Here is a 14,975-nt window from a genome sequence, read left to right as displayed (position 1 = left end):
ATTGTATGGGCTGAATTGGTATATAGGCTTCACCGCTTTGTAGTTTGTACAGAAGGTAACGTGAAGCCGTGAAGGTAATATATTTACAAACAGTCTCAAAATTAATTACAGCGGTTACTCTAAAATCAATAAATCTACAATTATTGAAATGAGGTATAAGAAAAATAAAATAAAAGAAACAAGGCCTAATAATAAGGAGGTGGTTACGCTAATTCTAAAACCCACTATAACCCCTCCTTAATCCTCGCCAAAACCTTAACTTCTCTCTCTTTCTCTCTAATTCATATTGTATATATATATATATATTGTGACGGTTAAGTCAGAGAAGTTACAAACTTACAACCTCAAGTCTTAGATACCGGACTTTTAATTCAGAAGAGGCTATGATTAAATTCTAGTTAAAACATATGAACCTAAGATTGGATATATAATTCATATAAGTCCCAACACAGAAAGCTTGAAATTCCAGAAGTAATCATTTAAATGGAAAAGTATTGTTTTTGACCTAAGGTCTGATCAGGGTAGACTTATTACACCCTCATTATCTAACACACAGAAAACATTTAAACACTCAAAGATCTACGAACCACTCCAGTCATCAGTAAAAAAGGAACTAGCTTTGTGCGGCAAAACGGTACTACTTTAGAACAGTGAAGGCGAGAGAGGTCGAAAACGAAAGGATTTAAAAATAATTGGCAACGGAGAAGAAGAGGCTTACAAAAAGTGAGAGAGAATCTACTGAGAAAACAGACTCTATGTGGCAGAGGGAGGGAGAGGAATCACAAGAGGAGACAATGAGTTTGAATAGGGTTTTGTGTGTGATCGGATTTGCAGCAAGATGAGTAGTACCGACATAATCACAATAAATTACCGGGACCTGTGTGGGATGACAACACCAAGTTCAGTTCTTAGTGAGAACTGAAAAGAGACGTTATCCACCGAATATTTTGGTGATTTTCTTCAGTTAATCATATTATAAAAACAACAATAGAGGAGACGGACAGAGCAAAAGTAATTAAAAACCGTACAAGATGGGTTGAACACAAAAACAAAACAGGGTTTAAGAAAAGAAGAATAACATGAAATTTTCATACACGAGCCATGAAATCAAAAGTATCGGATCTCATTATTGTTGTAGATTGCATCGCCACAGCTAGTACTCATCATCATAAGGCGACGACATGATGACATCAGCAGCAGGAATATTTGGGAAGAAACACTCTCGTTTGCCTCCTTGATCTATTAGGGCTTGTAATTCGGTTTCGGGCATAGGATCTCCTCCCTCTAGTAGGCTTGTCCAACGCCAAACCAAGTTAACGTCAGCAAGTGTCACTTGTTTTGGATCGTACACATCAGGCAGTACTAACAAGACATTGAAATTTGCAGCATTCACGTTTTGAAGAAGATGGACGAACTCAGTATCTTCCTTGATGTTTTTTGCGACTACCATCAAAGTTAATGGTACATAATGATAATGGGGCTTATGATTTTCCGCTGCGGCCAAAGCAAAGTCTACTAATAGACTATGAAGCCTCCAATATTTATCCCCTGGAATATTATTAATCATCAACATTACATACAAATACAACATCTTAATACAATACATAGTATATAAGCATATATGTTTTTGAGAGTAAAAGGAAAATCTCACTTTTTTGTAGGAAGATGATTCCACTCTCCAGAGGATTGTCTTCATCAGGATCCGTCCCACCATAAGCCTTGATTGACGCCTCAGCTTTATAGCCCCTTTTCTTAAGAACAGAATCAACAATCTCACGGATCCTGCGACCCTCTGGGACGGGGAAATCCGTCACATCCCAGAAGACGCGTATCTTACCATCTGCCATGTTTCAGAAAAAAAAAAAAAAACTCAATTACGAAACTGAAGAAAAATAAAAAGAAGGTTTGATGCTAGCTTCTTTAACATGACAGATGAAATCTAATCTAGATAAAGGCAAACAAGAGATTCAGATCTTACCGGTGAATTTTGTGGGTATTGTTGTTTCAACGGACATCGAGAGAAGAAGAAAAAAGCAACTAGGGTGTAGATTTGGGTGCGGATATATTTGTTAAAAGGGTGCACCGGATGCGAGAGGCTTTTAAAAGAGGTATCCACAAATATCCAATATGTTCGGTTAAAGAATAAAACATATAATTATTAAAATACGAAATTTTGTATGTTAAATCAAAGAACTCAGCAGTCAAATATATTAAAAAAAAAAAAAGGTAATCATGTGTCTGTCTGTCTCTGTAACTTCCTCATCATGCATGCATGCTGCCCTCAGCCCTTTCTTTATAACTCTCCCCTAGTATATATATCACCATGCATCATCATTCAAAGGAGCCTGTCAATAAGAGACATACCAAATACTAGTTGATTTGAGCTTCAACCAGTATATATACATAAAGGCAACATTTTCATTAATCGACAGAATATTAAGAAGAAGAAGAAGAAGATGTTGCAAGAAGAGGCAGATGTTTATAAATTGTGGTAGAAAGAGATTCATTTTATTTTATTTATTCCAACACTGTTTTACTCACTCTGGTGAGTATGACTAAAATGAAACTAAATGGTGTTGTCATCTGCTATAGTTCTGATGCCAGTAAAACAGATGCACTTTTGTATAACACAACTAATCTCTTTTTACGTTCAATAAAAGAAAAATGAGGTCCCAGGTCTCACCTCATATATTCAGTATCACTTGCGGGCGAAAACAAAGCTTTAAATACATTACAAACCGAATTCCAACTTCCCTTTTTGTATCTAATTGTTTTTATTACATCTTACTCTGATGAGGGTTATCTTCTAATTCAACCATTTCAATTTGAGTTGAGGTTAAAGAAAATGACCAGAAAAATAAAGTGAGAGAAGTCTATTTACATTCTAACATACCAATCTTTCATGATCGTATCAGAATAGATAGTTACCAATTGGGAGCTTTAGAGAGTCCTTTTTTAGTTTCTTGATGGTACTTACATGGCGAAACAACAGAAGCAACAAGAAACAACATCTACCCTTTAGCCAAACATCTCTAGAAGAACTAAAACTTACCAAGCCACAAATGGTTAAACAAGTCGATGTACCATACATACAAGATTTGTTAAAAAAAAGTCAAAGCAGTCAAAGAATGATTGACTTCTGAATCCACTGCAAAAAATAAATATAAAGAAGCAAGACACATTACACGATGCAATTCAGGGGCTAACTTCTGAAGCTGCTCAAGGAAACTTTCGACCAAACTTGAAGAGAATGAACTTGAACTTCCATGGCTGACATTACAAGGAGATGAAAGTTTTAAAAGTAGCAATACTTCTGACAGAATTATATTCGTTACTAAGGAAATATAGGCTTTACGGTTTCAATTGCATCAACCTGTTCCATTAAAAAACCTTGTATCTGAAAATTTGTCCGAAGGAATAATGATTCATCTACCAGAGTATCCTCAAGTGTTGCCCAGGCACAAACAATTGGAGTAGCTTCTGTAATTTTCTTGCTAATTCTAGATGATTCCTTCCTAGTAACTCGCAAACTTGCATGTTGCATTGGTTCTAAGAAATTTTATAACATTGAGGGCCTTACAAACAAGTAAGTGCCAAAACATACGAACGAAACAAAACCACAAAAAGTAGACAACATTAACTTAACTAGAGTTAATCTTTTTTATATTACAGAAAGGAAATATCTTCAGAAACCCAATTCTTAAACAAACAAACAAAAAATATAAAAATATTTCATACAAACACTTGAAAAGTCTTCCGGAAAAAAATGTGATACAGATTGTACTGTGTCCTACCACTAATAGTAATGCATCAGCAAAAACATGTTACCAAATCTATATAAGGAAAGTAGCATCTAAAGTCTGATCACGAATTCCCTCAATATTTTATGGCACCTGAGATTCTGAGAAATTTTAAGTTTTGTTTGAACAAAAATGAGGGAATACCATAAGTGATACCTTCTGTCACTTTGATTAGTGCTTCAGAAGTTGTATGAAGATGAAAAGGGAAGCTAAGTTCTTCAGTTGCTATACCCATTACATAATTCTCCATATCCATCTGATCATATTGTGTTAATGATTCCAGATTATCATTAGATGCATCAAACTGAGCAGAGCTTGAATGAGCTACTTTGCTGTAATCTTCAATTGCTTGAACAAAGATGACAAACTCCATGCAAGGGTTTCATATATCAATGAAATGGATGGTTCTTTCAAACATTCACTTATGTGTTTCTGCAAGGTAAATAATGTAGACGAAAAATTACAAGAGCCTAGTGCTGTATGACAGGTTCTGAATTTAGTTTTGACATTACAATTGGGTGTGTCAACCTAGGAAAAAGGAAGAGCAATCAAGAGGTTCGCTATATTCATTCTGAACATTACAGCTAGAATCTATACTTCAACCAGGTCTGACAGAGTTTTGCCAATAGATTTCATATTTGAAGGCATTTATAAGTAGGTCTAAGCCTAGAAAAGTATTTTATCTTAGTGGGTCAAGAAACAAACAAACATCACATACATATCTAAATCGTAGTACTATGATTCAGTCACAAGAATAACAAAAACGTAAATATTTTTAACAACAATAATATAGGAAATGTAAAATCAAAATAATTTAGTAAAAATTGATATTATATAATGTTGATAATTATTAAATAAGCTCCAACAAAAGGGTAATTTTGAATTCTACCCTGTTTTAAAGTTTTGCTTTGAAAACTACACTTACCCTATTTTAAATAAAAACAATTTTTTCAATATATAAAAAGACAGTTTGTCCTGATTTAATTTAAATGCTTTATTTATAAATTCGAATATATATATATATATATATGTATTTTATTATTATAATTTTTAAAATAATAATAGTTTATTAAAAAAGATACTAAATCTTATAAAATAATAACTAAACATTATTAAATCTATAGTTTTTGTTTAATATAAACTTATATAAAGCCATACAATTCCAAAATTCTCTAAGCTTATTCAACTATATTTTTTTAGAAAAAATTGGCAAAGTAAAGATTCATTATTGTTAACTTTTTCTTTGTGTTTTCTACGTCACTATGTTATGAATCAATGTGAGTTCATTGATTTTGTTTTACTCTTATTCTATATTTATAAAAACAAATACGTAGAGATTGTTTTGTGAGTATGTTTGCTATTATGAAAAATTTAACATAGAGATTGATAGATTGTTAAGTGAAGATGTATATATGTAAAGGTTATGATTATGATTCACTTTGACCTTGTTACATAATAATAATTATGATTATACTAAATATTTTTAGTCTACTGATAAATTTCATTAAATTTCTGTATTTTAGTAATTTTATATATCTGAAAATTAATTTTAAAATGAGAAAAAGACAAAAATTATTTTTTAAAAGAAAATTTGAAAAAAGGCAAATTTTCTCTCAACAAAATCTGTAAATTTTAGAAAATATGAATTTAAAATAAAGTGTTTGTCCTGTACCACGTGTAAAAATTTTGTAATCTATATATATAAAGTTAGCTTTTTCTCTCTTCTCATGATGCCACCTAAGCATCCACCTAAGCCACATTTTTTACATTAAAATAAATTTAAAACATTCATTTAGTGCATATTTATGCTACTTATTTCATTAATAAAAATTTATATAAATTAAAATAAATTATGTAAAGAAATGAAATGTTAAATAAGAAATACTTTCATTTTTTATTAGTTAGTGGTAATAATATAATTCAACTTTCATTTTAAATTGATCATAGTTTAAAATTTTAAATGTGTTACAAAGTTTAAGAATGTAAGTAAATTTTAAATTTATGGTAGAATAAAAACAACATTTATGTAATTGTATATATAAAAATTTAAAGGGGAAAATAAAATTGAAAGTGAAATATTAGTTTATAACATGATAAAAAAAAAATGCTTTTAATCCAAATTTAAATATTGAAAGATAATAATTCAAGATATGTTTTGAAAATCAATTAAAAATAAATAAAATATCACAATATAAATAAAAACATTATAAACCTCCCGCGCGCAGCGCGGGTCATATGCTAGTATAACATAAAAATAAGAAAATAAAATCCGGATACTCACGGATAGTTCTAATATTCAATGGGGTTTTTTTTTTTCAGGTTTACTCATAACAGGTAAAACCTATTCGGGTTTTTTCTGGACAGGCTTAATATGGGTTCGGGTCGGGCTGGGTTTTTTCACCCACCACAACATCCCTACCGAGTCTTGTACTTAATTTTTGGGATCCCGATTTAGAAATCAAAAGGTATCCTCTTGCCTCCTCCTCGTCTGCTTCATCCCCTCTCTAATGGGCTCATCTACAGAAAAAGCTCGGTCCTACTCGTGTAAGATTTCTATATCTTTTTCTCGAAATTGATCACGCAATCGATTGTGTAATACTGTAGTTGTTTAATATGCGTTCGCAGGGGCTAGTGTACGCGTCTTCTGGGACGTCGAGGATTTCCCAGTCCCTGAGGGTCGCGATTTGTGTGATTTTTATGATCAAGTCAATCGAGTTCTTCAAATTGAGAGTTATGTTACTGACCTGTCAATCTATGCTTATACTCGCGACAATGCTCTGAAGGGGCCCTTTGCCATGGCCGAGATCCAGCTCGCATGCGTAAGATTGGAAAAACGTTCGAGACTCAATAAGATGATAATTGACATGATTGCGTGGGCATACCAGAATGCTATTGCCCGTGAAACGATTTTTATCCTAGTTGCAAAGGACATCCCAGAGGTAGAAACGGATTTTGACCGCGTTCTTAAAGAACTGGCAGGAAGAGGTTACCATATTTTCTTGGTAGTGCCTGATGACTTCCCACTAGCAGAAGCTCCATCTGATGAAATTATAGAATTGATATGGCGTTGGACGGAGCTGTTTGATGGCAAGTTCCCTATTGAAGATTTTGGTGAGGATTCCGAAAATGATGACGATTGTCCTCACGAGAAACGTCCGAGAATTGATGCTCCTGGTGGTGGTTCTAGCTAGCTATCTAGCTTCTCTGCGTTTTAAAATGATACTTTGGTATTGTGTTTCACATTATCTTTCTTGTCTCTTAAACTCTCTGATACTAGCTATCTTTCTTGTCACCTTATATATTATTGGGTTTAATTGTAACAACAAGAAGAAAAATGTACTGGGAGCAAGAAAAGAAGTAAAGGACCTGAGGTGATGGTGATAATATCATGTATTTATAGTCGCCAATAAAACCAGGAACTCATGCATAGAGATTGTATTGTCCTGGCCGTATTCCACTTATGTACAAGAATCCTTCTTCATCTGTTACTTATGTACAAGAATCCTTCTTCATCTGTTCTTGTCCAAAATTGATACTCCTGCAAGAATCAAGTTACAGAAATGTTCATAGAAAAGTGATTTAGAATCAAAAACATTTCACATTTCTACTTTATTGGATTTTCTGTTTTGTGCTTTTCAAAATCACCTTGCCTTCTCTTTGCCATGAACCAGCAACTCCATTATTAGAGCTTGTTGTATCGCAAGCAGCTAGTAAACAAAAGTCGCATACACATGGAAAAACAAGAGGACTCAAGAACAATTAGCATGACAACATAGTGAAGGGGAGCACCAGGAACATAAATGGGCTTTCTATTAAAAAGGCCCATTAAGTAATATTACTTCAGGCCTGTTGTATTTATTTCGACCCATTATTAAGTAAGTTACCAATTTAAGAAAAAGAAGAAAAAAGACTTGACGACAAAGTCAAAGCGAGTATGACACGTGGAGTTAGAAAACTTGGCGGCAAAGTCAAAGGAACCACAAATCTCTCAACTTCAGCCCCTAAAACCGTAGCTCTCTCACTCTCTTTTACTGAGTCAATCGAGCTACCAGTAAAAAAATATAAAAACGATAAATATAAACTAAATTTACTTTCTCTTAATCACTTTGTTGTATATTGGGTTTTTGGTTTGGGTTTTAATTTTGTTTTAAATGATGGGTTGATAAAACTGTGAAGAAGAGAGACTTGTTCATTCATTGAATTAGTCGGGCTAAGACCCATATCCCCAATTTGATTAAAAGCATTTTTTTTTTAAAACACATAAACTTTAACGTAAATAATTTTCTCTATTTTTAAGGGGGGTTATTGGGAGGATGATTTTAAAAGAGTTTATGGATTTCTAAAGTTTAGAGATTTTAAGATTCTCAAAAATTTTTGTGGATTCTAAAATAATGTTTACCCAGATTTCTAGAGTTTAATAGATTCTTCATATGATAGATTCTATAAATACTTGTGAGAATTGCAGTATTTTGAAAGTTGTTTTTAATGACTAAATATGTAAGGAATCATTAAACCAATAACACTAGAATTTGATAGAATTGGAAAATCAATAAATACTCAACTTTTTGAATAACAAAGGATTTTAAATAGAATTACAAAATACATACACCAATAACAAGAGATTTTATTAGGAATCTAAGAATCTATAAACCAATAACAATGGAATCTTAAACTCTAAAAATCTTTAAAAATCATTCTCCCAATAACTCCCCCTAAAACTACTAGACATCTATCTATCTAATGATTTCAGCTATATTTTTGTTTATATAATTTTTAGAAACAAATCATGACTTTTTCAACTAATAAAAGCATATAAAATTAATTTAACAGCTTATAGTATTAGTATGAATTTTTTTTACTAAACTTAAAAAATGTTATTGAATGAATCTTCTTTAAATTGTATGGGCTGAATTGGTATATAGGCTTCACCGCTTTGTAGTTTGTACAAAAGGTAACGTGAAGGTAATATATTTACAAACAGTCTCAAAATTAATTACAGCGGTTACTCTAAAATCATTAAATCTACAATTATTGAAATGAGGTTTAAGAAAATAAAATAAAATAAAAGAAACAAGGCCTAATAATAAGGAGGTGGTTACGCTAATTCTAAAACCCACTATAACCCCTCCTTAATCCTCGCCAAAACCTTAACTTCTCTCTTTCTCTCTAATTCATGTTGTGTATATATATATTTTGTGACGGTTAAGTCAGAGAAGTTACAAACTTACAACCTCAAGTCTTACTTCACTTGAAGAAAAACAAAAGACAGAATCTTTGATCCGATCTCATTTATCTTCTCTTGTCCTTTCCTTTGTTTTCTCTGCGTTTACTACACTAAGCTTAATTAGTTAAGTCTTAATTACTCTTTTCTTCATTACCTCACACCATCCGTAACTGCTCCTGATCATCGCTTCACATTCTTCATTTGCTAAAACACACACTTATTCATCATCTCTCTTTCGTCTCTAATGGACTGCTTAAGCTACTTCTCGGCCAACTCCGATCTAATCCAGCTTCAGGATTGCTTTATCCCTGAATCCGACACGTTCTTCTTTCAAGCACAGCCGCAGCAGCATCCAATGCATCAGTCGTTGGATCTCGACGAAGCTCTTTCACCTTCTCTCTTCGAGTTCAGTCACTTATACGAGCCGTTTCTTCCTCCACAAGACATTTTTCTCCCTAGCCCTAAAACCGAAGTCTTCAATGAGTCACATGACTTGGATGCCTTCTTCCCCACGCGGAAACACCAAAAGCTCAGTAACTCCAGCTTCCATTTCAACTCTGATGAGCCTTTCTTTCCGAGCTCTAATCTTAATCTCTTGGATTCCTACATCACCGAGACTTCTAACTTTTCCGAGTTTCTTGTTCCTGACTTCTCTCCGGCATTCAAAGTTGGGTGGAGTGATAATAAAGATGATACCAAGAAACCGGAGGTTTCTGCTCAGAGCGTCGCAGCAAGAAAGAGGAGAAGAAGAATCACAGAGAAGACTCAAGAGCTCGGAAAACTAATCCCTGGAAGCCAGAAACACAACACCGCCGAAATGTTCCATGCCGCAGCTAAATATGTCAAGTTCTTGCAGGCTCAAATTGAGATTCTTCAACTTAAGCAGACCAAAATGCAGGTATAAGATAAACCCCTCTATCCAGATTAATCTCCAGTAGGAGGATTTGGTTTATGCCTATTTTAACTTATGAAACATTTGTTATAATTTTGTAGACTTGGGAGAGTTCAAAGGTGGAAAGAGAAATGCAGTTTTTGCTTGCATCTCAAGAAATCCAGGAAAAGCTATCGACAGAAGAAGTGTGTGTGGTTCCAAAGGAAATGGTTCAAGTCCTTAAAGCCGAAGGATGCATCTTAAGAAACCCTAGGATTTCTCGAGACCTAAATAAGTTGTTGTGAATGTGAAGTGTGAACAGATCTAATGAACTAGCTTTGGTTCTTCTATCCAGAGATGCTCGAATGTCAAAATCCTTAATATTTGTCTGATTTGTGTCTGTTTCTAATTTGTTTCTTGTAGTAGTTTCTACATTAGCTAGAGTTTAACCATTGGTTAATTTCTTCTTAACTAATGTAAATCCGTTTTTCTTTTTTTAAATCCAAAATTGCTATGTACCAGACCTACAAAATTCAATTAAATTATTTTCTTGATTAATAATCATATATTGTAGCTAATGAATAGACTTGAGGCATCACAGATTATCCAGTAACAAAGTATCAGAGCCATCATTGCAGTAATTCATTCATGGTAATCAACATAACTTAGAAGCCCATTGTTACAGTTTTGGTGTTTATGGACTAAGTCAAGAGGTCCAGCATATTATTCACGGAAATATAGTAAGAACCACCTACGTAACTGCAATAACTTGTCGATTTTGCTAAAACTTTCTCATTAAAATAAATAAAAAAAAAATTTTGCTATTCCATATAGTCACATTGGTTATAAAAAATATATGCGCTGCCACTATCTTAAAGGGTCGGTGTATACTGCCGTCCCATTGTTAAAGAAAGTGCATGGCTTCAACTCTTACACACACCCCGTTGAAGACATTAATGTCAGCAAAGAAATCTTCGTAAGAAAATATCAATCCTTGTATACCATAGGGTATGGCTCAGCATTTAGAACAGCTTCCTTGAGTAAATGAGGTCCCTTAGACATAAGCACCTAAAGAAAATAAACCATCCAAGTAAGTAAGGAACTCACTGTTGCTCATTTTAAAACCAAAGTAACCACAAAAGCACGATTTCAAGAAAATTTTAGTCTGACCTCGTTTGCATCTTTGAAACGTTCATCCTTACTTTTCTTAGGCCACTTGACACGCCAACATCTTTCTTTCCCCAAACGCCGTGCAAGTTCTTCCGCCAGAGCGTGACCAGGCGCATCTCCGTCAGTAGCAATAACAATCCGAGACGCCTACCAGATAAAAATCATTTTTATATTGTATATTGACTTTCACATCAAAACCAAAATAAGAAAAATTATAACACAAACCTGTTTTAAAAATTCATTGCAATTCCATAGATACCTAAATGCCTTGTCCTAGTTTCACAGAAGAGTAAAATGCTTAAGGAACCAATTAAGAGGAAAGAAAGAAAAAAAAAAGTATATATGAAAGCTAGCTAGAAGAAGACCAGTGATTGTAAACCTTGGATTGAGGTGGGATCTCCTTTAAAGAAACCACTTCTGGAGCTCCATCAGGAACAGACACACAATTGAATATACCAGCCTCTTCCATTGCAAGTTTGTCTATTTCCCCTTCAACCTAATTAAATTTTAGAATCTCACATGTTTAGTTCATCCATAATCATAAAGGAGATAAACTATACGGCAAAAGACTTACTATAATGATTTCAGATGCGTTTTCTATGTCATCAAGCCCATACAAGATCTTCCCTCTTGTTTGCCTTTCCTGAAGTAAAGTCAAAGAAGAGAAAAGAAAGCATAAGAGAACGAACAGTCGTAATTGAAAAAAGCTATAGAGAGGGTTTGTTGTAATGCTAATGAGAGAAAGGAATTTATATGCATGTATGAGGTGAACCTGAAAGAACTTCTTAGTTGGATACCGCCGGTACTTGCAAAACTCAATCTCTTCCTTTTGCCAATACGTAAAAGCAATCACAATCTGCCAGCATAAAAAATATTGTAACAAGAAAATTAGAGGTAAGAAAGTAAAATGAAAACATAGTTCTAACCAACAACAAACGTATGGGATCACCAGAACCAAGCATGTTCCTTAAGACAAGAATCTAAACTAGTTGCAATGAGTGCCAAGTTATAACATCTCTTTTAGAGTCTCAAGATAGAAACAAATCTTGAGAAAATATAAGCAACTGGGAAGAGTATACGTACCTCATCACCTATAATTTTCTGCATAACCCGATTTCTCTCAAGTGTTTTCACTGAAATCGCTCTTGCAGCGAAATATTCTTTAACCTGAAAGAGCATAACACAAAAGGAATTTATCAAACTGATCATATAACTAGAAATTAATAAAGAAATTATATAAAAGATGAAGAAAAGAAACCTCATCACCAAGAGGTTTTAGGTATAAACTCTTCACCGTAGCTTTTGTTTCAACCTTGGCTATTGGACCTGCAGATGCCAATTCGCAAAAATATCGAATTAGGCAACAGGAGAAAAGAAAAAAAAAAAAAAAAAAAAAAAGTAGTTGATGGGTTATACAAAACGTGAAGCTCTATGTCAGTGTATAATTAACGAAAGCGAACCTGATGATGAACTCATAGGTTGGAATCTGAATTTGTGATTACGGTATTTTGAATAGAGTTTTAGATCTTTGGGCATGGAGATGCAGAGAATTTTGAGTACTTCTGTTTTAGGGTTGCGTTGGGATCATGAAACCTCTCTAATTTCCTAATTCTTTTTCATCAGATTAGTAATTTGGGATTAGGAAATTTTAGAGATTTAAGTGATTTTATTTTATAAATTATGTGGTGGGATTGTAGATTTTTTAATTGTTTTAAGAAAAAAGAAAATTAGTTTGTGATTTGGTGAGAATGAGATCTAAAGGGAAGTACATGCCCGGCCTTCTCCTTTGGCAAGGAAATAATCTTAGTTGGGCTCACGTAATGATTTTACAAAGCCCAGAAATCATATCTATCTCAGTTATTTTAAAAAAAATACTGTAGTTACTTTTTTTTACTCTATAAAAGATATGATGAAATTTCAAAATAATAACTATTTTAAAAAACTTTTGTACAAAAAAATATATTTTTTTAAACAGAATCTAATTTATGTAATTGACAAATTATATATTGCATTAATTTAAAACTGTATTTATAAATTTCCAATAGCCCTCTCTAATTAGTAATTAGTCCTACTTGCACATACTACAGCACATATATGGGACATTTATTGAAACATTTGAGCAGGTCAAATTGAGTAACGGGTCGAGACGCGTATTCCAAGTATTGATACACACGGTGTGTAACTAACACATCCATATTAATCGATATTTTTCTTTATTTAGCTGTCACAAATTGAACAAAAAAAATGGACCACTAATACTGTTATAGTATTGACGTAATTACCATTCAGTCAGACATAATAATTTAATCAGTGATATGATTAGACGTTAAGCTTATCCCCTCCTTTGTTTCCAAGTTGTAAACATTGGTCACTGGTCAGTCATAGCTAGTTGCCTAGTTCTTTGATTTAACTTTGTGTTTGTGTGTGTCAAATATTTAGTCGTAATTAGTTATTTTCAGTTTGACCAAAAAAATAATAATAGTTATTTGCAAACAATCGTTTTCGTAAATAAAGTTTATGGTCTCTTTAATTAACTGATTCGAGGTGAAAAAGAAACTACTCTAAAGAGATTTGTGATTGGACGTGCTACTAATTTTATCATATTATTAGTTCTTACGTCTTTGTTATCTACTTTAATTACGTGGACTAGTATGCGGTCAAACCATTGAAACCAAGGTAACTCTATTTTACTGCTAACGAGAATGCCCATGCGGGAACGATTACATTACCTATTACCTAAGATATAATTAATTAACATTTAGGACTTGGATTACGTTTTTCTCTCAAATGTTTCGAATAAGTTTAGATTTGGATTGGAGAAGAACTTCAAAATGAAATTTTAAGAAATTTGAGTTTTCATAAATTTTTAAATGATTTGATGATTTTAATAAAATTCATATGATTTTTTAAAAATCCTTCCAAAGTTCACATAATAATAATTGGGAGTGAGATCGGTTTATAGGCTGATTCATATATACATTTTTTTCGATGATCAAAGTTATAGATGTTTGTTTCTATAGCGGTTAGAGACATTCAATATATTAAATGTAATTTAATTTTGCAACATATTTCTAGTTGTTTGTAATTTTTAGATAGAATAATTGCGATGCATGAAAGTGGGCGGGGGGGGGGGGGGGGGGAAACAACATATAATAAATATATAATTTTATTTTGAAAAGCCAATAACGCCAATAAGATATAACCCATAATGGAAAGAGATAATGAATATAACCCATAAAACAAACTCAAGAACGAAAAGATGGAACCGACCTAAATTTCCTTTTTTTACATTTTTTTTTATTTCACCTAATTTTTTTCAAGAAATAATCATAAATTTATAATGATTTCAGAAAATAATGTAAAGTTGTACTTTTAAAAAAATATAACTATTTTCGCAAAAGTAAAATAATAATAATAGTTGGCAATAAAAATGTTAGGACTATTCTTTTCCCCTCTGGTCAAATCAAGCCAATTTATTTAGGAAACAAAGAGTTGTGATGAAGTTTTCTTTCTATCAATCAGACTAGATGGTCGATTTGACTTGACCTAGAGTCACTATTTCCATTATATTCTCAAAATCCCACATCAAAATGTTAGCACTCATTACCTTCTTTTTTCCTTCTTCTTCTTTCTTTATAATTAATTTAGTTTAAAAATCCAAAATATAATTATTGGCTGACACAAAATACTAATATTTTTAGTGGCCACAGCTTAGTTCACTCATTAGTTTAAGCATTTTCAGATGTTGAAATTTGGGACATGTATTGACTTATGCTAGTATTATAATGCTATTAATTGGCTTAATGCACTTTTTTAAAATCTACTCTCCATCCCTCAATCCAAATCAGTTTTGGAAATGACAATTAATTGCAATTTCTTCATTATATTACTCTGTGTAAATTTCTGTATA

The 14,975-nt window shown here is 32.8% G+C and overlaps 4 protein-coding genes across 4 annotated transcripts; 2 read left to right on the top strand and 2 right to left on the bottom strand.

Annotated features, from left to right (window-relative positions):
• Positions 1–1,015: 1,015 nt before the first annotated feature.
• LOC17897178 lies at positions 1,016–2,047 on the bottom strand. Its single transcript, XM_006305559.2, has 3 exons — positions 1,979–2,047; positions 1,652–1,840; positions 1,016–1,548 (listed from the first exon to the last, which is right to left on the bottom strand). The coding sequence occupies exons 1-3, from the start codon at positions 2,013–2,015 to the stop codon at positions 1,154–1,156; spliced, it is 621 nt and encodes a 206-aa protein (XP_006305621.1). The 5' UTR covers positions 2,016–2,047; the 3' UTR covers positions 1,016–1,153.
• A 4,177-nt stretch (positions 2,048–6,224) lies between these two features.
• On the top strand, positions 6,225–7,312 carry LOC17899282. The gene is made up of 2 exons (XM_006303288.2): positions 6,225–6,344; positions 6,426–7,312. The coding sequence occupies exons 1-2, from the start codon at positions 6,308–6,310 to the stop codon at positions 6,989–6,991; spliced, it is 603 nt and encodes a 200-aa protein (XP_006303350.2). The 5' UTR covers positions 6,225–6,307; the 3' UTR covers positions 6,992–7,312.
• A 1,956-nt stretch (positions 7,313–9,268) lies between these two features.
• LOC17896898 (transcription factor bHLH52) lies at positions 9,269–10,200 on the top strand. Its single transcript, XM_006305833.2, has 2 exons — positions 9,269–9,922; positions 10,018–10,200. Exons 1-2 carry the CDS (start codon positions 9,269–9,271, stop codon positions 10,198–10,200), a joined length of 837 nt encoding a protein of 278 aa, XP_006305895.2.
• A 471-nt stretch (positions 10,201–10,671) lies between these two features.
• Positions 10,672–12,729, bottom strand: LOC17898619 (primase homolog protein). The gene is made up of 9 exons (XM_006305478.2): positions 12,526–12,729; positions 12,324–12,391; positions 12,149–12,232; positions 11,838–11,921; positions 11,640–11,708; positions 11,445–11,561; positions 11,291–11,338; positions 11,066–11,212; positions 10,672–10,963 (listed from the first exon to the last, which is right to left on the bottom strand). Exons 1-9 carry the CDS (start codon positions 12,599–12,601, stop codon positions 10,883–10,885), a joined length of 774 nt encoding a protein of 257 aa, XP_006305540.1. The 5' UTR covers positions 12,602–12,729; the 3' UTR covers positions 10,672–10,882.
• Between the last annotated feature and the right edge of the window lie 2,246 nt (positions 12,730–14,975).

This window comes from Capsella rubella, unplaced genomic scaffold (assembly GCF_000375325.1).
Source record: "Capsella rubella cultivar Monte Gargano unplaced genomic scaffold, Caprub1_0 scaffold_1, whole genome shotgun sequence".
NCBI classification, from domain to species: Eukaryota; Viridiplantae; Streptophyta; class Magnoliopsida; order Brassicales; family Brassicaceae; genus Capsella; species Capsella rubella.
This window is presented reverse-complemented; position numbering and strand designations above follow the sequence as displayed.